Below are 24,183 nucleotides of genomic sequence, written 5' to 3' on the forward strand. Positions count from 1 at the left end.
GTTTTTTTTAAATGAGTCAGTATTGTAATATTGTGAACCAAGTGGAAAATTACCTATCTAGTATGGTATAACTTAAACTTTAATGTTGAATATTAGAAGACTTCATGTCTGGTCTCATAAAACAAAAATTAGAATCAAAATCAAAGAAATCAGGCTAAGAGGAAATATGGTGCAAAGAAAGGGCAGAAAACTTAGGCTGTTGGTTCTTGAGCCATCAGAGGCTGAATGAGTGCTATAAATGTGCATGGCTACCAAGTTTTAAAATTAAATGTTAGGAAAGAAGCATCGATCCGAACTCTTTTTCAGTCACCTGTGAGTCAGACTCTATGCTGAGTACTGGAGTTGTAACAGAGAGCTCATCCCGACCTTCTTGTCTGCCCTTGGACACACTGTAATCTCTTTAGCCCAGAGGTGGGAAACTCAATGCCAACAGCCTGGTCAGGTATGTACACAAGTGAGGTGGCTACAAGGGGGACGCTATGGCAGTGGGCAGCATGTGTTGGATGAGGACCAGGGAAACACCTACAAAGGTCACTGCAGCAGAGGGAGCTGGTTCTCCCACTAGCATCTCTCCTGTCTCACAAGAGACTTTTTATCTAGGCACCGGGCAGCCCAAAATAAAGACTGCATCTTCAGCCTCCTTTATGGCTGGGTGTGGCCATGGGATTGAGATTTGGACAGTGCTTGCAAAAATAATATGTGTGACTCCCAGGTTATGCCCTTTAAAGAGAAGTGTCACATCCCCTCCTTCTCTCCCTTCAGCGCACTGCTGAGACAGAGTAGACATACAGACAATCATAACTGCCCCCAGGATGGCGGCTGGGCCACTCTGTGAATTTGGGGAGCCTTAAACATCTTTGCCTTTGTGGACCCCTTCCTCCATAAAAAAGTATTAAAAGTTATATTTTACAACTGCATCGATATAATGGCACATGTAATCCAGGCTGGATGCATTTTTATATATTCATTATTATAATACTCATGTTTTTCTTCTGATTCTAAACCAAATTAAAATTAAACATTTTTATGGACCCCTAAAATAATCACAGGACTTGGGCACTGCCTGCTGCGCCACCCAATGGGTAAGTCAGCCCTGGATGGTGGAGCAGTTAGAGAGAAGAGCCAGGGTACTGGGGAGGGCCATGCCAGACAGGACCCTCCCAGAAAAGAGAATAAACATCTGCCTTTTAAAAATCAAAGTTATTAGGGGCCTCGCTGGCATCCATCTGAACCTGTATGTCTACTAATTGAACCCAGTTACTGGAGGCCCAGGAGGCTCCCTAAAGGAACTGACATCATGAAGGATGCGTAGGAATTGGCCAAGTGAATGGGAGAGGGTGAGGGAGGGCATTTCAGGCAAGAAAACAATTTGAGCAAAGGTTGGGAGGAGAAAAAGTGGAAGGAACTAAAGGATTTCATTATGGCTGGAGTTTAGGGTGCAAGGGTGTGTGTATGAGAGAGAGTGCTGAGTGCTTGGGTCCTTTGGTCTGTTCTTGGGGCCACCCCTGTGTTTGGACATGCCCTCTCATCTCCTTATCTCCAGTGCCTACTGGAGCCAGTGGAACATGAGTGACCAGGCGTCCACAGACAGGGGCTGTGTCCAAGAGGAGAGCATGTGTTCAGTTTAAGGGGCCACCACTGGCCAGCTTCTGCCATTGTCACATGAGATTGCAGGCCCAGAGTTGAAAGAGTTTCCACTTATCTAAAGAAACCAGAAATTTGATTTTGCTTGCAAAACTCCTGACTTATAAATGTAGGCCATTAACTAGGATTACAAACAAACACTGTGTATGCCCGTCGGGATCCTGGGCTGATAGCTGGCACCCTCATGCCCTTCTGTGAGGCATCACCCTTTTCCCTCCTCAGTCTCCAGTGGGGGCAGTCCTTCAATGGCAGCATTTGGAATTGCGGGACAAGGCTGGATACGGAATCTTTAAAAGGCTAAAACAACTTTTTTCAAATGCTGTGACTCAATTGGGGTTAGTACCACTGTTGATTCTTTCTTTTTTCCCCCTATTCTCTCCTTTTCATTTTTTTTCCAATTTTTTTATTGTGGCAAAATCACATGTAACATAAATATACCATCTTAACCATTTTAAAGTGTACAGTTCAGTGGTGTTAAGTACATTCACACTGTTGTGCAGCCATCACCACCAGCATCTCCAGAACTCTTTATATCTTGTAAAACTGAAAGTCTTACCCATTAAACAATTCCTCATTGCTCTCTCCCCCCAACCCCTGGCAACCACCATCTACTTTCTGTCTCTATGATTTTGACAACTCTAAGTAGTGCATGTAAGTGGAATCCTACAGTGTGCATTTTTCTGATTTGTTATTTCACTTAGCATAGTGTCCTCAAGGTTCACGCATGTTGTGGCATTTTACAGAATTTCCTTCCTTTTTAAGACTGAATAATATTCCATTGTATGTATATACCACATTTTGCTTATACACTGATTCATCAATGGACTCTGGGGTTGCTTCTGTGTGTTAGCTGTTGTGAATAATGCTGCTCTGAACATGAGGGTACAAATACCTCTATTAGACCCTGCTTTCAGTACTTTTGGATATATACTCAGAAATTAAATTGCTGGATCATAGGGATTTATTTTTAATTTTGTGAGGTACTCCAAACTGTTTTCCACAGCAGCAGTACCATTTTAAATTCCTATCAACGTTGCACACGTGTTTCAATTACTCCACGGCTCCAGCAATTTTTTCTTGACTATAGCCATCCTAATGGGTGTGAAGTGGTACCTCATTGTAGTTTTGATTTGCGTTTCCCTAGTGACTAGTGATGTTGAGCATCTGTTCATGTGCTTCTTGGCCATTTGTATGCCTTCTATAGAGAAATGTCTATTCATGTCATTTGCCCATTTTAAAATCAGGTTTTTTTTGTTGTTGAATTTCAGTTCTCTGTACACTCTGGATATTAATCCCTTATTAAACATATGATTGAGTTTAGTTTGTTCTTTTTCTAGGCCCTTAAGTTTTAAAGTTAGGCTGTTGGTTTGAGAGCTGCCTTGTTTTTAATGTAAGCTCTTATTATAAATTTCCCCCATATCACTGCTGGTGCCATGTCCCATAAGTTTTGGTACATTGTGGTTTAGTTTACATTTGTCTCTAAGTATAATTTTCCTTGTGATTTCTTATTGATCCATTAGTGTTTAAAAATGTTGTTTAGGGCTTCCCTGGTGGCGCAGTGGTTGAGAGTCCGCCTGCCAATGCAGGGGACACGGGTTCATGCCCCGGTCCGGGAAGATCCCACATGCCGCGGAGCGGCTGGGCCCGTGAGCCATGGCCGCTGAGCCTGTGCATCCGGAGCCTGTGCTCCGCAACGGGAGAGGCCACAGCAATGAGAGGCCCGCGTACCACACACACACACACACACACAAAATGTTGTTTAATTTCAACGAATTTGTGAATTTTCCAGTTTTCCTTCTCTGCTATTGATTTTTAACTGTACTCCATTCTGATCATAGAAGACACTTTGTATAATATTTGTCTTTGAAAATCTATGTGTGGGTGTCTAACATATGATCTATTCTGAAAAATGTCCCACATGCCCTTGAGAGGAATATGTATTCTGTTGTTGTTGGATGAATTGTATGTCTGTTAGGTCTAGTTCACTTATTGTTTTTTAACTCTTCCATATCCTCAGTTATCTTCTGTCTAGTTGTTCTATCCATTATTGAGAGTGAGGTACTGAAGTCTTCAACTATTGTCATAGAACCTGTTGCTCCCTTCACTTCTATCAGTTTTTGCTTCATATATTTTGATGGCTAGTCATTAGTATGTAAATGTTTATATTATTTTATCTTGATATATTGAAAGCTTTATTAATATACAATGTCATTCTTTGTCTCTTTTAACCTTTTAAAATTTAAAGTATATTTTTTCTGATATTAGTATAGCCACCCCTGCTTTCTTTTGGTTATTTGCATGGAATATCTTTTTCCATCTTGTTACCTTCAATATATTTATGTCTTTGGATCTAAAGTGAGTCTCTTGTAGATAACATATAGTTGGATCATGCTTTTTTTTTTTTTTTGCGGTACGTGGGCCTCTCACTGTTGTGGCCTCTCCCGTTGCAGAGCACAGGCTCCGGATGCGCAGGCTCAGTGGCCATAGCTCACAGGCCTAGCCGCTCTGCGGCATGTGGGATCCTCCCGGACTCGGTCACGAACCTGTGTCCCCTGCATCGGCAGGCAGACTCTCAACCACTGCGCCACCAGGGAAGTCCTGCTTTTTTTTTTTTTTTAATTTATTTATTTTTGGCTGTGTTGGGTCTTTGTTGCTGTACGCGGGCTTTCTCTAGTTGCGGCGAGTGGGGTCTACTCTTTGTTGCAGTGCACGGGCTTCTCATTGCGGTGGCTTCTCTTGTTGTGGAGCACGGGCTCTAGGTGTGCAGGCTTCCGTGGTTGTGGCACGTGGGCTCAGTAGTTGTGGCTTGCGGGCTCTAGAGCACAGGCTCAGTAGTTGTGGCGCATGGGCTTAGTTGCTCCGTGGCATGTGGGATCTTCGGACCAGGGCTCGAACCCATGTCCCCTGCATTGGCAGGTGGATTCTTAACCACTGCGCTACCAGGGAAGCCCCAAAATACCATATTAATGTTAGATATTAATAATAAAGGACACTAGGCACAGGTCATGTGGGAGCTCCTTGTACTATCTTTAGAATATTTCTGTAAATCTGAAACAGTTCCAAATTTTAAAAATTAAATATAAGGGCTGCTCAAGTGTAAAACTGTGTATCAGTTAGTTCTACAGGCATTTATTGAATGCCCTGTCTAGGCAGACCTGGGCTATAGGATCTGAAAACAGAACAGATTCCTGCCCTCAGTAAACACACAGCCTGGTATGATGCAGGTATGTACCAATAAATACCAAATATGCAGTAATAGAAATATATACAAGGTACAAAACAATTTAGAGGAGGGAGTGATTGAATCAGAAGGAGAAAAATTGTTACCCAAATAGGATTTGAGAAATGCATATGATTTTGCTTGAAAGATACGAGAGAAGAGGGACTTCCCTGGAGGGTCCAGTGGTTAAGACTTCGTGCTTCCACTGCAGGGGGCATGGGTTCAATCCCTGGTCCCTGCTGCATGGTGCAGCCAAAAAAAAAAAAAAATGGTAAGAGAAGGGATATTGTCATCTAAGACTTGAACACTGAGAGGACAAGCATTCAACCTATATATACCTGAACATAAAAATGAATACACTTAAGTCCTCTCAGAGATCTGTAGCATACTGATCTCTGGTGCTCTAGTCCTAGAGTCAAAGTGGCTGGATTGAGATCATCTCTCCATCTCATACTGTTTGCGTATATCAGATGCATCTCCCAGCCTCACTTGTCTCTTCAGCCTCTTGTTTTGCCTCAGCTGCCATACATGGCCCACACCAGTCTACCACCTGCTACATAACTAGAGTTATGGTTTCTCCCACCATTTCCAGGCTTTGGTAAAGTACCAACCCACAAAGCTAGGATCTAGCTTCCCCAGTGACTGCTAAAGAGGCCAGGTGACACCCCAGCAGTGTGGGGTTATTGACTCCCCTTGGGGCAAATTGGAGTCACTCGGAGACAGCCAGGGGAGAGCTGACAGCAAATGCTCTCCTCTTGTCCTTCCACTGGACCCTTTGCGTTGTGGTTTTTCCATGCAGCCAGTGTGGAGGTCATTCCAGGAGCCCAAGCAGCTGCTCCTGCTGCAAGACAAGTTGAATTGCTTCATGGCTCATGGTAAAGTAGTAGCCAGTGTGGTAACACATCACCTGGCATTTGCTTCTCGACTTTCTCTGCCTCACTTCTCTTTCCCCCCACTCTCGTTGCCCTGGAATTGTACCTCCCAAGAGCATTAGCTCTTGGCCTTGACTTAGATTCTGTGTTTTTCATAGGAAATTTCAGCAAGTTATAGTTTCTCTGGGCCTCAGTTTCCTCATCTGTAAAATGGAAGAAATAATAGTACCTACCTCTTAGGGATAAAATGAAATAATTCACGAAAAGCACTTAGGTCAGTATTTAGCATATGGTAAGCACTTGATAGATCTGAGCTATTGTTATCTAGAGCAAGCCCTCAGTTTTGCAGCTGTGGTTTATGAGGATCAGAGAGCTTGAGTAACTTGCCCAGAATCACTCAGTGATGAAAAGCAGCATTAGGATGAGAACCTAAAGTGGTGTACTTCTTATACCTGAGTGGACTCAAGAACATAATGCTGGATATTAATGTTTACAAACTAAACAACTAATTGACTTTATATTAATGAGCAGGTCTTGACCTTAGGGTACTGTCTCAACAGGAGCACAACAGACACATCAAGGTGTAGCATCCAGAGCCCTTCATCCAGGCATGCTCAAAAAGAGATCAGTATAATTTCAGGGAAACTGGGAAGGCTGTTACCCTCTAGAATCTTTTCTCATTCATTGTTTGCTACCTAAAATTCTACCTTCAGTATTTTTTTCCAAAAGGTCTTGACTCCTGTTTATGCAAATTTAATAAGAAAAAATGGTACATTGAAGTTTTTAATCTAATAGTTATCTAGCACAACTGTCTATACATAGAAGGTCTTATGGAATAAATATTACTGAGTTAACAAATTTGTAAGAGTGCCTGTTTATACCCTAGTGAATATGTCATATAATAATGGTCCCATGGAGGATGGCTTATAAGAGATGAAGAGGCTCCAGAGTACTGAGAAATAGAGTCTGAGGGAGATTTAGGAGGTACTATCAATGAAAAGGTGAAGATGGGTAAGCTGAGGGCCTGAAAATTAATGTTACTCTATAAATGTTTTCCTAGTGACAATAGCATAATTTTCTATTGCAGTACAGCTCTTCTAGATGTTATAGATGTCCAGGAAAAAGGAAAAGGAACTTCAGAGGTAGACTTTCCAACATGAGGAAACTCCCCACAGTACAGGAAGGGAGCAGGAAGGCACATGAAGAGGCAGTGACAGACCAAAAGCAGAAGCAATAGATAACTCAGTTCTGCTAACTGCTGCCAAGGAGGAAAAACAACAACAACAACAAAAAAATCAATGATGAGTGGATATAATTTGGACAGATTGCAAAAGAGCACAACATTTGGAGGCAGAGGCTTTGGGGGATTTTGGGTAAAGGACTTATTCTCCTGAATACGAAGTTAAAATAAGGATGATGATGATGATACAATCCTTAGCTTATTGGGTTACATGGATTCAAATCACCATCCTAATTTTTCTCGTCATCAGTCTCCAGTTTAGATATTGGAAACTCACTTTCCTTTCAAGTGTCCTTTTTCTTGGGATACCCTTTGCTGAAGTTTGTGTAGGACTCCTACTTGTTCCAACCGCAGGGCTGGCTCTGTGGGTCAGGACGATGCAGACCACTGAGGATGCCCACCTTCCAGCAGAGGGCTAGAAGCATGTGGCCAATAACTGGACACTGTTTTCATGTTATCTGATAAAAAATAGAAGGACACGTGATTGAGTAAATAAATGGGGGAGAGGAGACAAACTTCCCATGTAGAAATCCAAATAATCTATGTAGATACTCCACCCTCAAGAATGTGGAACATGGACTTCCCTCGCGGTCCAGTAGTTAAGACTTCGCCTTCCAATGCAGGGGGTGTGGGTTCAATGCCTGGTCAGGGAGCTAAGATCCCACATGCCTCGTGGCCAAAACAAAAAAACATAAAACAGAAGCAATATTGTAACAAATTCAATAAAGACTTTAAAATGGTCCACATCAAAAACAAAAAACAATGTGGAACATAACTCCCCACTCCTAAGTGTGGGCTGTGCATAGGGACTTTCTTCCAAAGAGTACAGTATGGAAAGGAGGGGGGATAGGGAGAGTAACTTTATTGTGGAGACACCTGACAAACAGCACCTCAGCCAGATGACCAAGGACAGCATCAGTAGTCAAAAATCATGTAGATAGTATGTACCCTTGATGTGATGTGATGAAAATAGCACTTTGCATCTGTGATCTTATTCCCCCAAACTCATAACCCCAGTCTAATTACAAGAAAAAAATCAGACAAATCCCATTAGAGAGCCATTCTACAAAATACCTGACCAGTATTTCTCAGTACTTTCCAATGTCATCAAAAATCAGGAAAGTCTAAGAAACTGTTACAGCCAAGAGGAGCCTAAGGAGACACGATGACTAAATGTAATGTGGTATTCTAGACAGAATCCTGGAACAGAAAAAGGACATTAAGCAAAAACTAAGGAAATATGAATAAAGTATAGACGTTAGTTAATAATAATATACCAATATTGGTTCATTAAATGTAACAAATGTGCCATATTATGTGAGATGTTAGTCACAGGGCAAACCAGATGGGAGTTATATGGGAAGTCTGTACTATGTTTGTAGTTTTTCTGTAAATCTAAAACTGCCTAAAAAATAAAGGTTATTTTAAAAGTTTAAAAACAGGGACTCCCCTGCTGGCGCAGTGGTTAAGAATCCACCTGCCAATGCAGGGGACATGGGTTCGAGCCCTGGTCCGGGAAGATCCCACATGGCACGGAGCAACTAAGCCCATGTGCCACAACTACTGAGCCCGCATGCCACAACTACTGAGCCTGTGCTCTAGAGCCTGCAAGCCACACCTACTGAGCCCATGTGCCACAACTACTGAAGCCTGCACGCCTAGAGCCCATACTCCGCAACAAGAGAAGCCACCGCAGTGAGAAGCCCACGCACTGCAAGGAAGAGTATCTCCTGCTCACCACGGCTAGAGAAAGCCCGCGTGCAGCAACGAAGACCCAATGGAGCCAAAAATAAATAATAAATAAAATTTTAAAAAAAGAAAGAAGAGAAACAGAACAAGTCAAAAAGAAAGAGATGTCCCAGTACAATATACAATTAATTGACAAATAAATTATAGGGATTATAGTTCTGAAAGTTCAGTGGAGGGAGAGAGATCACTTCAGGCTAGACTTGCCAAGGAATATGTTATGGAAACAGTGGGTAAAAGACTGACAAGCTTCTGCTATTCAGACTAGTTCTAAGTAATTTGATTCTTTTTAAGCAGAGTAATTAGAGGGAGGGAGGAGAAATAGAAAGTCCCATAAAGGAACTTTTGAAGCCTTTCCACATTTACTCTAACCCCTTAGCATCAACTCCTCCCTAAATGGTATATGTGTCAGGATTTGCAGCGTTAATAATTGCAAGCAACTTGTATGTAAAGGATATGAGTAACTTACATTTCCGTTCCAAAGGCAGGGAATGCAGTTGTTACATTAGAGCTGCTCTGCCACACTCACAGTATCTTGCTGTTACCAACTAATGCCAGAAGAATGGTTTTGTAATACAATGATAGATGTATTCTTAAAAAAAAAAAAGACAAGATGTTTACAAATATAAATTGAACCAATTTATTTTATGAGTAATTGTAATATCTTGATTAACTGATGAATTGTTCTTTAAGTCCAAAGCAAGTAAAGTAAATAAACTTTAATATTATTAATACTAGTGAGTAATATATAAGTACTGACTTTACTGTATAAATCTTAAGGTCAGGCTTTGAATGCAAAGGGCAGTTCCTTGTTTGTGTTCTTTCTTAAAAATTTTTTTTTATTTAAAAAAAAAAGTAAAAAACCCTTGGCCAAGCCTCTATCTAGATTTCCCATAAGCAGAAGAAGCAGAGTAATAGCTACTTCTTCAAATAGCGATTAGTGATGAAGTAATTCAGGATAATGGAAAGAGACAACATATGAAGCCGTGTGAGGCTTGGCATATCTTTTGTTTTGTTTTTTGTTTTGGGGGGGATTTTTTGGCATATCTTTGTACCTGCAGTGCCTAGCATAATATTCAACTCTCCTGGTTCAACCCTAATCTTTTTGACCCTTTCTTCTCAATCTCTTTTACTGCCTGCTCTTCCATCTGCTCAATTAGGAATCAAAAGTGATATGGAAGAGATACAGAGAACTATAAGAAAATCTGTGTAACACTCCAGCAATATATTTGAAAGTATAGAGAAAAATCAATGGCTTCCTAGTAAACTATAACTTACCAAAATTGATTCCCCCCAAAATAAGAAAATCTACACCAATCAAAACTCGTGGAAGAGATGAGAGGAGTGATTTCAATCTAACCTTTGAAAAAGCAGTGGGCCAGTAGATCTGGGTTCTATCTACCGTTTGATGCAGTGTTACTGCAAGTAGCCAGTGATGAAATTGTTACTGTCCTGCAAAGAGATAAGGAGCTTATGCCAGAACATACATCAACATACTACTTGTCAAGAAAGTCTTGCTAAAAACAAACAACTGATTTTATTAATGGTGTCCTGAAATGACCCCTTTGAATTGAGTTAAGTCAACCTGGGGGTCCCAGGAAATATCAGAGAAGAGAACCTCTGGAGCAAAATGAATGTTTCGTATATTGGGATATATATTTTCAAATAAATATAGGCATATTCATTTGAATATTAAATGTGTTAAGGCCTTGCTATATTCTAAGCTGATGAGATTGGTATATACAGCAGTTTTGTACTTTGTATTGATGTTGTTATAGGTTGGGGGGTAAAGGTGGTTTTTAAGAACAACTTTCATCTAGCCACTCAGAATTAAGCACTATTAGTATTTTGGGATATATACTTTGAGAAATTTTTCACATGTAAATGTACATGAGCCGACATGAGGCAGGGTTATTCTCCCCCAAATTAAGTACTACACAGACTATTTTGCAATCTGCTTTTTTCACTTAAAAATGTGAAAGACCTCCCATGTCAATTATAGATATACATTATTTATAATAATTGAATTATATTCTATTGGTTGGATGCATCATAATTTAAAAATCAGTTCCATGTCAATAATTTGAATGTCTTGGTTATTTTATTTTATTTTTTTTGGACCGCACAGCTCAGCATACGGGATCTTACTTCCCCGCAACCAGGGATCAAATCTGTGCCCCGTGCAGTGGAAGCACAGAGTCTTAACCACTGGACCACCAGGGAAGTCCCTTAAACTTTTACATATTATAAATAGCATAGTGGAGAACATCCATTATGACTGTTCCAGTACCCCCCTCCTCATTAACTCTTCTAGAACTGTTGCAGTGGCTTCATAAATAATATCATTTTGTCTGGCACACAAAAAAATAGGCTGAACTATAAACTGTACATTTAGTGACAAAGTTGATTTGCATTTTCGTGCCTGCAGATCACGTTTTGGGTAGCACTGCTTTAACAAAAAGATAATTGATGTGTTGTTTAAACTACAGTTAACCCTTGAACAACACGGGTTTGAACTGCAACTAAGAGTGGGGTGCAGTTATAGGTGGATTTTTAAAAATAAATTCATACTGTATTACATGATTCAAGGTTGCTTAAATCTGTGGATGCAGAACCGCGGATTTCAAACGACTGACGTGGGACTTGAGCAACCGTGGATTTCGGTAACCATGGTGGGTCCTGGAACCAATTCTCCCGAAGATTCCCAGGGATCAGGTATCCTTATTCCAGGCCATAGGGGGAAAAAAAAACTAAAAGTCTCTAAAACATGTATGAGGTTACCATAATCTTAAAATCCAATCAATATACTAACCCCCCGACCCCTGAAAAAAAGAAGCAGGAAAGGAAGGAAGAGAAGACCTCTAGGCGCGGGAGACCTAGCAGGAAACAAGGCAGAGGTCGGGCTCTGTAGCAGATCGATTGCATTCTAGAGGAGGGGGATTGGCTGTAACATGGAAACAAAACACTGACAAATGCTAAGAAGATAAAGTAGAGCAATGTGGTGGAGAGTTCCATGGGTGGGGGAAATCTGCTTTAACTGCTGTAGCAGACCTTTTTTTTTTTCTGCAAATCTACACCCTTCTCTCTTTCCCTTGATCAATCCACAGCTTAGCACTTACCTCTCAGATGGTCACTGAGACCCTTTTGTTATCAGAAAACTGGGTTTACCTCTTGGTGGGTGTTGAGCCAATAGACACAACCAAGCCAAAGAGCAGGAGAGGGAAGGATTTATTACTTGCAGCGAGGAAGGAGAACACTTTCCCAACCCTGCCTCCCCAGGCGCAAAATTGCGGAAGTTTTAAGCTAAGGGTACGTGCGTATTCACGAGGGAGCTTGAGCAGATAATTCAGCATAGAATTGGGGCAAAGGTTGACAGAGTCCAAGCTTTAGTTGATTGATTCGGAAGGGTCAACATCATTCCATCCTCCACCTGGGTGGGGGCCTTAATTCTTGCAGAACTTGAAGATTTATTGTTATGTATATTCCTTGAACCAGGACCCTGCCCCAAGGCTGCACTATTGTTTCCTTATTTGTTCATCCCCTCCCTTAAGATCATTAATTACTGAGACCTGTTCAAGGGCAAGCATTGTGGCCAGGCTTAGATCACAAAATGGCTTAGGCCAAAATGGGCTCTCTTATGTCAAGAAAACCATTCCTGCTTCTCTTTTTCCGGGGAGCCCCCCAACCTAGCCTACACTTTAGCTTTATCCCTCTTCCCATCACATGATAGTTGCTAAAAAAAGATGCTGATTAAGTTGCACAAAGGGGGCTTCCCTGGTGGCACAGTGGTTAAGAATCCACCTGCCAATGCAGGGGTCACGGGTTCGAGCCCTGGTCCAGGAAGATCCCACATGCCGCGGAGCAACTAAGCCCGGGTGCCACAACTACTGAGCCTGTGCTCTGGAGCCCATGTGCCACAACTACTGAGCCCGTGAGCCTAGAACCCGTGCTCCGCAACACAAGAAGCCACTGCAATGAGAAGCCTGTGCACCGCAACAAAGAGTAGCCCTCGCTCACCACAACTAGAGAAAACCCGCACACAGCAACGAAGACCCAACGCAGCCATAAATAAATAAATAAATAAATGTATATTTTTTTAAAAAAGTTGCACAAAGGCTCTCATCTGATTATAAGACTGAAGCAGTCATTAGTGTCTCCCTTTACCAAGAAGGACACTGGTTCAATTTGCCCAGAGTTGTTGGACTAATAATAGAGTTGGGATGCTAACCTGGGTCTTTCCCACTCAGTAACCCCATCCAGGTCACTGGAAATGCTATTGATAGGAGGGGTAAATTGAAGGGCAATCCATAAACCATCAGTGATTTGGTTTTAACTAATATCTTTCCCTCCTTTTCTCTTTACCTCTCTTTCTCCACTCAAAGCTAATGGACAGCTTGGTTTTAACATGATTAAAGCAATTCTAAAACGAACAACCAGAAAGTAACAACTAGATTGAGGTTACTTCCCAGAATAAGATTTTATTTGGATTAACTCCCAAATTCAGGCTGACCTGACGCTGTGGGTCAGCCCCAGGATATTTCCCAAAGAATAAACCAAGTTCCTCTCTACTTCCCACTCCTCACCAAGATGGCAAGTACTGGAGATGAGATGTCACAGACTTGGGGATCTAAAACCTCCAACTCCTCCTCTCTTTGCCTGGGCTCTGAACCTCTGTGCATTCTCCCCATTCCCGTTCAGGAAAAGACAAACAGCCTTTTTTGAAGATGTGCACGAAGTTGACACAACCCTTCAAGACTGCAGAGGAGACTCCTTGGACAATCTTCAGAACTGGAGGTAACTGCCCTAGGCTTTCTAAATCAGCTCTTTCTCACCTCTATAATGGTATCACAGCTAGGGTGTAGTTTCCTAAGTGTCTGAGAGCTTAAGTACTTCACAAGTTCTTTCAAGTGCAACTGTCTCTGGGTGTGTGTTGACACCTTTTCCACTCTCCTTATCCCAAGCCTGCCCCCAACTTTAAAACCTTTCCCTAGGAGATCAATGTATCCCTCTAAAAGCACTCCCTTCTTCAATTCTCAACTACAAGTCCCCCTTGGAAGGCCAAGATCAATCAATCACATGAATAGTATTGATTTCCTAAGTGCTTTCTTTAGTTTTTTTTAAATTAGTTTTTGAATAGATGATTTATGTACGTTCTAATAATTGCAAAACAACAAAAAGGTATATAGTGAAATATGTCTCCTTTCTCTATACCAATCTGTCACAGATTCAGAAAAGTTCTGTGCCCTCCTTTTTTTTTCCTTTGTTTCTTTTACACAAATGGTAACATAATAAATACTCTGTTTCTCACCTAATATGACTAGGGGATGGGTCCACATCCATTCAGGTAGATTTGTCTAAAGGTTTTTGTGGCTCGAAATAATTGCATTTTCTGGATCGACTTGTTACCAAACAAAGTTCGTGTCCCCAGGGCACAGTGAGGCCAAATAGACCAAAACATCTGAGTTTGGAGCAGAGAAAGGTTTATTTCAGGGCCAAGCAAGGAGAACAGGTGGCTCATGCTCAAAAACCCTGAACCTCCTGATGGTTTTGGGGGAAAAGTTTTTATAGGCAGAGTTTGGGGTGAGAGCTGCAGGGTGTATGGCTTTCTTCTCTTTTTTTTTTTTGGTATTTATTTATTTGGCTGCATTGGGTCTTAGTTGTGGCACACAGGATGGATCTTCATTGCGGCACATGGATTTCTCTCTAGCTGTGGTTGTGGTGTGCAGGCTCTAGAGCAGATGGGCTCAGTAGTTGCCGAACACGGGCTCTAGAGCACGCGGGCTTAGTTGCCCCGCAGCCTGTGGGATCTTAGTTCCCCAACCAGGAATCAAACCCGCATTCCCTGCACTGGAAGGTGGATTCTTAACCACTGGGCCGCCAGGGAAGTCCCTGTATGAGTTTCTAATGATTGGCTAGTGGTGAGGCAACAGGGCTGTGCTCCAGGAATTGTGCTCAGCGTCAAGTTACCATCCTCCACTGGGATGGGGCCGTAGTTCTTGCAGGAGAACTCAACGATATCGTCATGTAAGTTCCTTGAGGAGGCACCAGGACTCTGCCCCAAGGCTGCAGTATTGTTTCCTGACCGTTCCTCCCTTGTTTCTGCATCCCCTCCTTTCCCTGACTAGCAACTGTTTGAACCTACCCTTTGGAACTCAGGCACAGATAGGATTTGTACCTGGGAGCCCAACAGGGTCCTGCTTGGTTTCAGACTAGGAAACTGAGGTCAGGGACTCTTCCCAAACGTGACTTCATATAGTGCACTGTCTTGCATTAGATTTGTGGGTGATACCTTAAGGGCAAAAATGTTTGATTAGCAACCATATAATCAATTTTTTTATTATAAGAGGCTCAAGGAGATAGCTCTGGTGAAGGAATATGCTCTCCTTGTATTTGACATGAAACATTAGGCTGAGTGTCAGGGTCCCCTCGTCCCCCCTCCCTACCTCCTTATAGTTTTGGAGGCTATAGGTACTTACGCCCAAGGCTAAGGGCCAGGTGGGGAATTAAATGTGTTCCACTAAAGGAGAGATTTGTCTCAATCTTACCTGTATCAAAGTGATCATGGTTTTCAATTTTATTTTTTTTAATTTTATATTTTTTTGGCTGTGCAGGGCGTGTGGGATCTTAGTTCCCCCCCCCATCAGGGGTTAAACCCGTGCTCCCTGCTGTGGAAGCTCAACGTCTTAACCACTGGACCACCAGGGAAGTCCCCATCATTGTTTTCAATTATCATGAATTTCCTTTAAGCTATTGACCTTTGTGTTCCCTGCGGAGAGGCTGAGGCAGTCAAAGGTTGGGGAAAAGTGGGGTGGAATGAAGATGTGAGGGGGAGGGGTCCCGGGGTCCCTGGTAGGAAGGCTGGTAGGAAGGCTGCTAGTTCTGACGTGAAATAGGATGGGAAAGTGGGGGGAAGTGGATATTAGGTGCAGGCAGATTCCAGGTAGGGTGGCTAGGCACCCCCACCCCCACCCCTCCCCTTCCCCCTCCCCCTCCCCCCCCCTCCCCTCCCCCTCCCCTCCCCCTCCCCCTCCCCTCCCCCTCCCCCTCCCCTCCCCCACCCTCCCCCTCCCCCTCCCCCTCCCCCTCCCCCCCACCCGCAGGTACTGCCACGCCTCCACTTTTTTTTTTTTTTGCGTTAAGTGGGCCTCTCCTGTTGCGGAGCACAGGCTCCGGACGCGCAGGCTCAGCGGCCATGGCTCACGGGCCCAGCCGCTCCGTGGCATGTGGGATCTTCCCGGACCGGGGCACGAACCCGCGACCCCTGCATCGGCAGGCGGACTCAACCACTGCGCCACCAGGGAAGCCCACGCCTCCACTTTTAAGGCAGCCCATTCGACCTCACCTGTCTGCTCTGAAGCTGCCCTACCTCCCCTTAACACCCAGGTGAGGGGAGCGTCTCCCCTGGAGTGGTGTTTCCCAGGAACCAAAAACATTTCTCTAACCCTGCCTAAGGGGATGCTCTGGTTTTCCAGTGTCTGAGATGGCTTGAGTGTTACCCTGAAGATCAGAAACACCAGGCTGCATGCTCCCCACTCCGGTCCAGGTAAGATTGGGCCATATCATTGCCCTCCATCCAGTAAAATGTACCTGGAAAAACCTTGTCATACTGTTTACGATTTACTTTAAGATAAATCAGCATGGGGAGTGGGGTATGTATTTGTGTGCTGGTTTTGATTTATCCCCTAGGGATGGTTATTTTTTTGGCTGTGTTGGGTCTTCGTTGCTGTGCGCGGGCTTTCTCTAGTTGCAACGAGCAGGGGCTATTCTTCCTTGCGGTGCACGGTCTTCTCATCGTTGTGGCTTCTAGTGTTGCAGAGCATGGGCTCTAAGCGCGCGGGCTTCAGTAGCTGTGGCTCGCGGGCTCTGGAGTGCACGTTCAGTAGTTGTGGTGCACGGGCTTAGTTGCTCCGCAGCATGTGGGATCTTCCCGGACCAGGGATCGAACCTGTGTCCCCTACGTTGGCAGGCGGATTCTTAACCACTGCGCCACCAGGGAAGCCCCAGTTACTATCTTTAATCCAGTGGTCATTTTACTTGACCCATCAGCAGCATTTAAGGCAGTTGCTCACTCCGTCCTCCTTGGAACAGTTTCAGAACAATATGTTCTCCACAGTTTCTGGCCGCCTTCCAGGACAATTTCTCAGCCTCCTTTGCTGGTTCCTCCTCTTCCCCCGGACCTCAAAGTACCCAAAGATCAATCCTGAAACTTTGTCTCCATTCTATCTGCTCTCTTCTTGTTGTCTCAAGGGTTTAAGTGCCATCTGTGCACTGATGACTCCCAAATTTATCTACCCAGGCAGGACCTCGCCTCTGAACTTGAAACCCTTCTGATTGCCCAGTTGACAGCTCCAATATCTCACTGGTCTGTCAAAACCAACAGGATTTGTCCCTCAAAACCTGCTTCTCTCATTTTCTTTCCCATTTTGGTAAATGGCAACACCACTCTAAAAGTTTTGGTTTTGGCCCAAAACCCCCCAGACAAATAAAAACAAAATAACACAACCCTGGAGAGTTGTCCTTGACTCCTGTCTTTCACACCTCCTGTCTTACTCAGCTTAAAAACCACAGTCCTTACACTGGCCCATGAGGCTAACAATTGTGTGTGTGACTTAATTTAGTCCCGTATCCAGACTTGGTGAAATAAGGGGGCAGGGTGAGCTTACATTCCCCACAGACCTCTCATTTTTGGAGGCTACAAATGTTTGCCAAAAGTGTCTAACAACTGAAAGACTGGATGGGCTAAGATCAGTCACAATAGCCTTATTTCCTTGCAATTAATTTCTTTTTTTAAATTTTTTTGAAAAGAAATTTATTTATTTATTGTTTATTTATTTTTGGCTGTGTTGGGTCTTCATTGCTGCGCACAGGCTTTCTCTAGTTGTGGCAAGTGGTGGCTTCTCTTGTTGTGGAGCACGGGCTCTAAGCACAGAGGCTTCAGTAGTTGTGGCACATAGGCTCAGTAGTTGTGGCTTGCAGGCTCTAAAGCACAGGCTCAGTAGTTGTGGCACTCGGGCTTAGTAGCTCCTTGGCATGTGGGATCTTCCCGGACCAAGGATAGAATTCGTGTCCCCTGAATTGGTAGGTGAATTTTTAACCACTGCGCCACCAGGGATGTCTTGCAATTCATTTCTTTCTTTCTTTTTTAAATTAATTAATTAATTAATTTGGTTACACCGGGCCTTAGTTGTGGCACACGGGCTCAGTAGTTGTAGCACGTGGGCTTAGTTGCTCCACGGCATGTGGATCTTCCCAGACCAGGGCTTGAACCCGTGCCCTCTGCATTGGCAGGCAGATTCTTTATCCACTGCGCCACCAGGGAAGTCCTGCAATTCATTTCTTCAACAGCTATTTAATAAGCAGCTACTCTGTGCCAGACCCTGTTCTAGATGCCAGGGATACAGCTCTGAACAAAACAGACAAAAGTCTCTGCTCTTTTGGACTGTTCATTCTAGTGAGTAAATGGATGGTAGACAAAATAGCAACAAGTAAGTTACGTAGTATTGTGCTGGGAGAAAGCTCAGGCAGGGGAGAGGGGTGAAGAATATTGGAAAGGGCAGGGGGTCCGTGTTCTGTGTTGGATGAGGTGTTCAGGATGGTCTCACTGAGCAGGCAGCATTTGAATAAAGATCTGAAGGACACAAGGAGTGAGCAGCGGTGTTTGGAGGAGTGCGTGACAGGCATGGGGAACAGCAAGGGCAATGACGTGACCCTCAGCAGGAGTTGCCTGCTCTGGTCCTTTTAGTGGCACAGTGAGCAAGGACGAGAGCGTGCTCGGAGTGAAGTCAATGAGGGTAGTAGGAGGAGATGAAGCAGAAGCGGGGCCAGTCTGGCTCTGGCCACTGAAAAGGCCTACTCACATGGCAATGCGAGGAGCAAGAAATACCCCTGGCACCCATCCTGTTTCACCTGTGGTCCCTCAATTCAATTGTGGTCACTAAAGGGAACCAGGGCTTCTGTGGATAATCACTGATTCCAGAGTTAGGGCAAGAAATGAGCATTTTGTCATACTAGAAAACAAGGAAGCTTTCAGAGATGACTGTGTTATGTACCAAAGACTCAAGTCAGGAGCCAATGTAAAGAGACTCTCAATGTTCAAAGATGGAATAATTTGAGCTTCTCCAATGGATTGAAATTCATCAAATATATTAAAATCCATGAGTTTATAATTATACCAGAAAAAAAAACCTCCTCATAGGTCACCTTTACAGGTTGCTAGGGAACCAACTCATCACTCTAAAAACTGGTTTAAAAAGGGAAAGAATTGAGCATTTGTCTTGTCTTTTCTATATGAACTGTATCTCAGGATAGCTGAATTGTTGTTAAGGAAAAGTTCTTGTTTCAGAAGCTTTCCAGCTTGCAGATGAAGGAAGAATTGCAGGATTAGAATACCATACTTTTCTAATCCCTAATGAAATAATAGATCTAAACAATGATCGTCAATGGCTATTTTTTTCAATGTAGATTGATTGATTGATTGATTGATTGATTTAGTTGCACCAGGTCTTAGTTGCAGCAGGCATGCTCCTTAGTTGCAGCTTGTGGGCTCCTTAGTTGTGGCATGCATGTGGGATCTAGTTCCCTGACCAGGGATTGAACCCAGGCCCCCTGCATTGGGAGCACAGTCTTAACCACTGTACCACCAGGGAAGTCCCATCAATGGCTATTAAAATCTATCAGGGGAAAAGCTTATGGGATACTTTTAAATGAATGGATCAGGCTGGCAATGCCTGAGTTCACTAATCAATCCTAGCATCACAGAAGAGGAGACAATCAGACATCATGTGATGCTGATGTGATGCAGTAGGAGCTTCACAGCACCAGCTATGAAGTACCCTTGTCAAAAAATGGAACCTGAACTAATCAAGATCTAACCAATACCTTTCAGGAAATACAGGGCTCGGGGAAACATGTTGAATGATGCCACAGGGATGCAGTCAGGAAAATGCAGAATGTGGGAAACTACAGAACAGATAATCCAGTTTCTCCAACAAATAAATTAAAAAGGAAAAAGAAAAAAAGGCAGGGGACCCTGTAAGTTAAAAAAGATGAAGAAGATATATTTATTGCAATGTATGGACCATAAAATACTAATTTTAAAAAAATGTTAATAAATAATGAGAAATTTGGAACATTTGAACACTGACTATTTGATAATATACCTTTTTAAGGTATGATAATGACATTATGGTTATGTTTTTTTTAAGAGTCCTTATCTTTTAGAGACACAATACTAAAATATGTATGGATGAAGTGATGTGAAATCTGGGACTAATTTCAAAATAATCCAGTTAGGTGGAGGGAAATAGGATTTCCACATGTTAATAATTGTTGAGGCTTGGCAGTTGTCCATTACACTATTTTCTCTGTTTTGTACTGTTTGAAATGTTCCATAATATAAAGTATATTGAAAGGGGGTGGGGTGGGGGACCATGTACAGAGGAGTCATAAAGAAAGACTTTCCATGACAAATGGGAATAATAATCCCTATTTTCCAACTGCAGGGCCAACAAATAAGTTATTTTTCAGTATAGTTTCTCCTTTAGTAACCAGTAACTTAGAGTAGACCCTAAAGAACTATTTCAGAGAAGATACGCTTCCTTCTGTGGACGAAAGGGCTTAAAAGTCAGTCCTTTTGTATTGGAATGTGATTAGTTGCAGCGTGGGTAGCATTTTCAGGTTCCTCAGCAATAACAGGGCCAACGCTTGGCTGGAGGATGAAACCGGGAAAGAGACGTGGAGTACTCTGCAGCACCCTCCTGCTGCCCCACTCAGTTCTTCCTGCTGCGTTTGTACTGCTCTGCCACTCCCAGGAGCAGGGCCACTTTGGAAGGCTGGGCAGGCTGTGCACTGCACAACTCCAGGGAACTACAGAGCCTGTGTTAATGATGCCGTCTGCACTTCTGCAGCATGGCAGCTTCTGGCAGGAGCCTGGTCACCTCATGTCATCTCTGAGTTTAGACTCCTTAGTCCTAACTAGGGCTATTTCCTCAGGACCCTTCCTTTAGTCTCTGCTAAGGTCAATGGGTAATAATGGCGTAAATCATATTAGCTCTTTAAAATTGGTATTTCTCTGGTATTTCTATGAAAATCTTTTTTCCAGTGACAAAATTCCCATGTGTATTCATCAGGATAAGCTGACAAACAACTCCCAGATCTCAGTAATTTAACAAAGTTAAGGTTTATTTCTTGCTTCTATCACAGTCCAATATAGTGGTAGGAGAGAAAGGGGACCTGGCCTCTTGCTCTTTCAAGCTCCATCCATCCAGGGCCTCTGTCATCATCTCCAAAAAGTCCTTCACTGGGTCTGCTGCAAGGGAAGAAAGAGCATGAAAAGGCTTCTCCATCTGAATGGCCTCTGACCGGAGGCCAACATACAACCTTCACTCACATTCCATCAGCGAGAACAAGTTGAGGAGCAGAGTGCCAAGGAGGCAATGCTGATGCTTGGGAATAACCAGCTAGTCTCAGCCACACTATGTGAGGTAGCAAAGCCTTACTGCAGTTAAATTACGAAGCCTGTACTACAGAATACTGTAGAGTCCCTGGCCCCTCAGAGAGGTGAGGGAGAGGGAGATTTCTGGTGGGACACCTTCCTGATGCTTTTAAAACTTCATGTGGCTACATTCCTTAAGCCACCTGCCAGGTGGTAATTGCTTTCAGGACAGGAAAATTTGGAAGAGGAATTATTCAGTTATATCCCTTTTACTAGCTGGAGGCCCAGGAGGTTTTAATTTGAGAGAGGGAATCCATGATGTGCTTCAAAGATTTGGTGATTCCCTGGAGACCATAAGTAAAGCCTTTGGTTGCAGGTTTTTTTGGGGGGTTTGGGGAGAAGGACCATAGTTTGGCACATAGAAGGCATTCATTAAATATTCCTTCTAAAAACTCAAAGAGGGCTCTGTATTACTCAGTGTTCTCCAGAGAAACAGAACCATTAGGATGTATAGATATAGAAATTTATTTTAAGGAACTGGCTTACGCAAGTCCAGAACCTTCAGGGTGAGCTGGCAGGCTAGAGACCCAAGAAGAGTTGATACCATAGTTCAAGTCCAAAGGCTGTTGGGCTGGAGAATTCCTTCATGCTCAGGGGAGGTCACTTTTGTTCTATTCAGGCCTTCAGCTGATTGGATGAGACCCACCCACACTACAGAGGCAATCTGCTTTACTCAAAGTCCACTTATTTAAATATTAATCTCATCCAAAAACACCTTCATAGAAACATCCAGAATAATGTTTGACCACATATCTGGGCGCTATGACTCAGCCAAGTTTAGGCATAAAATTAACCATCACAGGGTCCTTGAACCAAACAAAGGGTAGAGGTCAGGAACTACGGTTCTAAGAAATTTCCACCATTCTTCTTCCTTCCCTCTGGTCAGGCTTCAGTGCTCACCCCAGGTTCTGTGCCTAGCTCTAGAATAGGTTACTTATTTTGGCGGCATGTAGAAAATCCACCTAACAATTCCCTTCTAGTGGCTTCCTTCTGTTCCACATTAAAAGAATTGGCTCAGGAATTCCCAATTAAGCTTTAGAAAATGTTAAATAATGTTAAAGAAAGCATTACTTGGGATTTCCCTGGCAGTCCAGTGGTTAAGCCTCCGTGCTTCCACTGCAGGGGGCACAGCTTCCATCCCTGGATGGGGAACAAAGATCCCGCATGCCACGTGGTCCAGCCAAAAAATAAAATAAAAAAAAGAAAAGAAAACATTACTTTTCTCCTGGGGAAAAAAAAAGTTTTGACAAAACCTCCAGAAATATTGCTTAAGGAAAACACTTTAGCTTTCCCACCCTTTATATGTCAATGATAGTATGTCAGTGGCTACGGTATATATTTTTAATGCTTATATCTTACATCCCTGCTTCTAGTTAGTCATTGTTTGAATAAATCCTCCAGCAAAATGAAGTACCTCAAAATCACAGATTATTATTATTATTATTTTTGTGTGTGTGTGTGGTATGCGGGCCTCTCACTGTTGTGAGCACAGGCTCCGGACGCGCAGGCTCAGCGGCCATGGCTCACGGGCCCAGCCGCTCCGCGGCATGTGGGATCTTCCCGGACCAGGGCACGAACCCACGTCCCCTGCATCGGCCGGCGGACTCTCAACCACTGCGCCACCAGGGAAGCCCCAGATTATTTTTTATTCTTTTGCAATTCTCTACAGTGTTGAAAATGCTACTGGCACAGGCAGGAACACTGATTAACAGGTGGTGTCGTCACGTTCTGTTTTATTTGACTCCACTCATGTTAAACCACCAGCTAGCCCTGGTAATAAAAATAGCCCAGATTTATCTTTCAGGATTATCACCCAACTTTGACATCTCTACCATGCTTCCACAGAAAGAGCTTCACATAAAGAAAACTGAGGCAGGTTTGGGAGAAGAATCATCTTACTTTGTGGCTATTTCTTACCATAGGTAAAGTCTGGTGATTTAATGCAGATATTTTCTCCCATCCTTCTCAACCTAACTTAAATTTCATCTGAAAGAGTCCAGTAGGTTCTGTCTGCAGGAAAAGGGCTCTTTCTGCCCCTGATTCTGCAATGGCCCCTACTTGTGCTGTAATGCAGTATGGCTGAGACCTCTGTTCCTTGACCTGGGAAAGAAAGGATGTTCTGTTTTGTAAAGTGCTGAGGGACGTAGATGGGTCAACACTGCTCTATTAATATAAAATGAGATTTTTCACCAGCTGTTCTTTCACTGCTTTCAGCAGAGCCACTGAAACAGTTGCAAAATAGCAAAGGGTTCCAGATGGGAGCGGCCATTGTTCAAAATTCAGACAACCCAGTGGGCACGTCAGGTAATGGGCTTTGCGCCTGAACGGTGCAGAAATTCAGTAATACATCACAGGTTTTGCATGATGGGTCTGTGCCATTGGGAAACCACAGCACCCTCCTTTTCCTTCCCACTGGCTTCTTTTTCCCCATTATTTTCCCCTTTTTCTTGTATGACCATAGATCTCCCTAAAAATCTGTTTGAGAGGAGTTACTAGATAAAGTTAAAGTAAAAACAAACCCAGTTAAGGAGATAGTAAATGTTGTTTTGACATAAACTTTGTCTTTTAGAGCCCATGATATGACCTACTATGTGTTTGATTTTCATACACTCATAGAACATCATCCAAGATGGGAGGGAGAATGCCAGGGAAAGGGATCTATCTGGAGCAGTGCACTCCTCAAGCTTCATGTGCACATGAAATAAGTGGCCATCCTGTGAAAATGCAGATTCTGATTCAGTAGGTCTGGAGAGGGACCTGAGAATCTACATTTCTGAAAAGCAGTCAGGGGATGGACAGCTCTTTGAGTGTCAAGGGTCTTGATTCAGTGTTTTTCCCATTCACATTTTGCAGCAAATCTTGCCCAAGATTTAGAAAATACAATCCAAAGAGGTGATCAAGGTGGCAAAATTGTTCTCCTTAAAACTAAATTCCTGGGACTTCCCTGGTGGTGCAATGTTAAGAATCT

The 24,183-nt window shown here is 43.2% G+C and overlaps 1 protein-coding gene across 1 annotated transcript in view; it reads left to right on the forward strand.

Moving 5' to 3' along the window:
• The first annotated feature begins 3,977 nt into the window (after positions 1-3,977).
• LOC308604852 (uncharacterized protein) overlaps positions 3,978-24,183 on the forward strand; it is a 34,686-nt gene continuing 14,480 nt past the window's right edge. Inside the window, exons 1-3 of the mRNA XM_081214413.1 lie at positions 3,978-5,739; positions 11,312-11,437; positions 13,421-13,516. Of these exons, the coding sequence (XP_081070539.1) occupies positions 5,658-5,739; positions 11,312-11,437; positions 13,421-13,516 (304 nt within the window). The 5' untranslated portion in view covers positions 3,978-5,657. The remainder of the gene's footprint in view (positions 5,740-11,311; positions 11,438-13,420; positions 13,517-24,183) is intronic.

The sequence above is a fragment of the Mesoplodon bidens genome (assembly GCF_964165515.1).
Source record: "Mesoplodon bidens genome assembly, chromosome: 17".
Taxonomy (NCBI): domain Eukaryota; kingdom Metazoa; phylum Chordata; class Mammalia; order Artiodactyla; family Ziphiidae; genus Mesoplodon; species Mesoplodon bidens.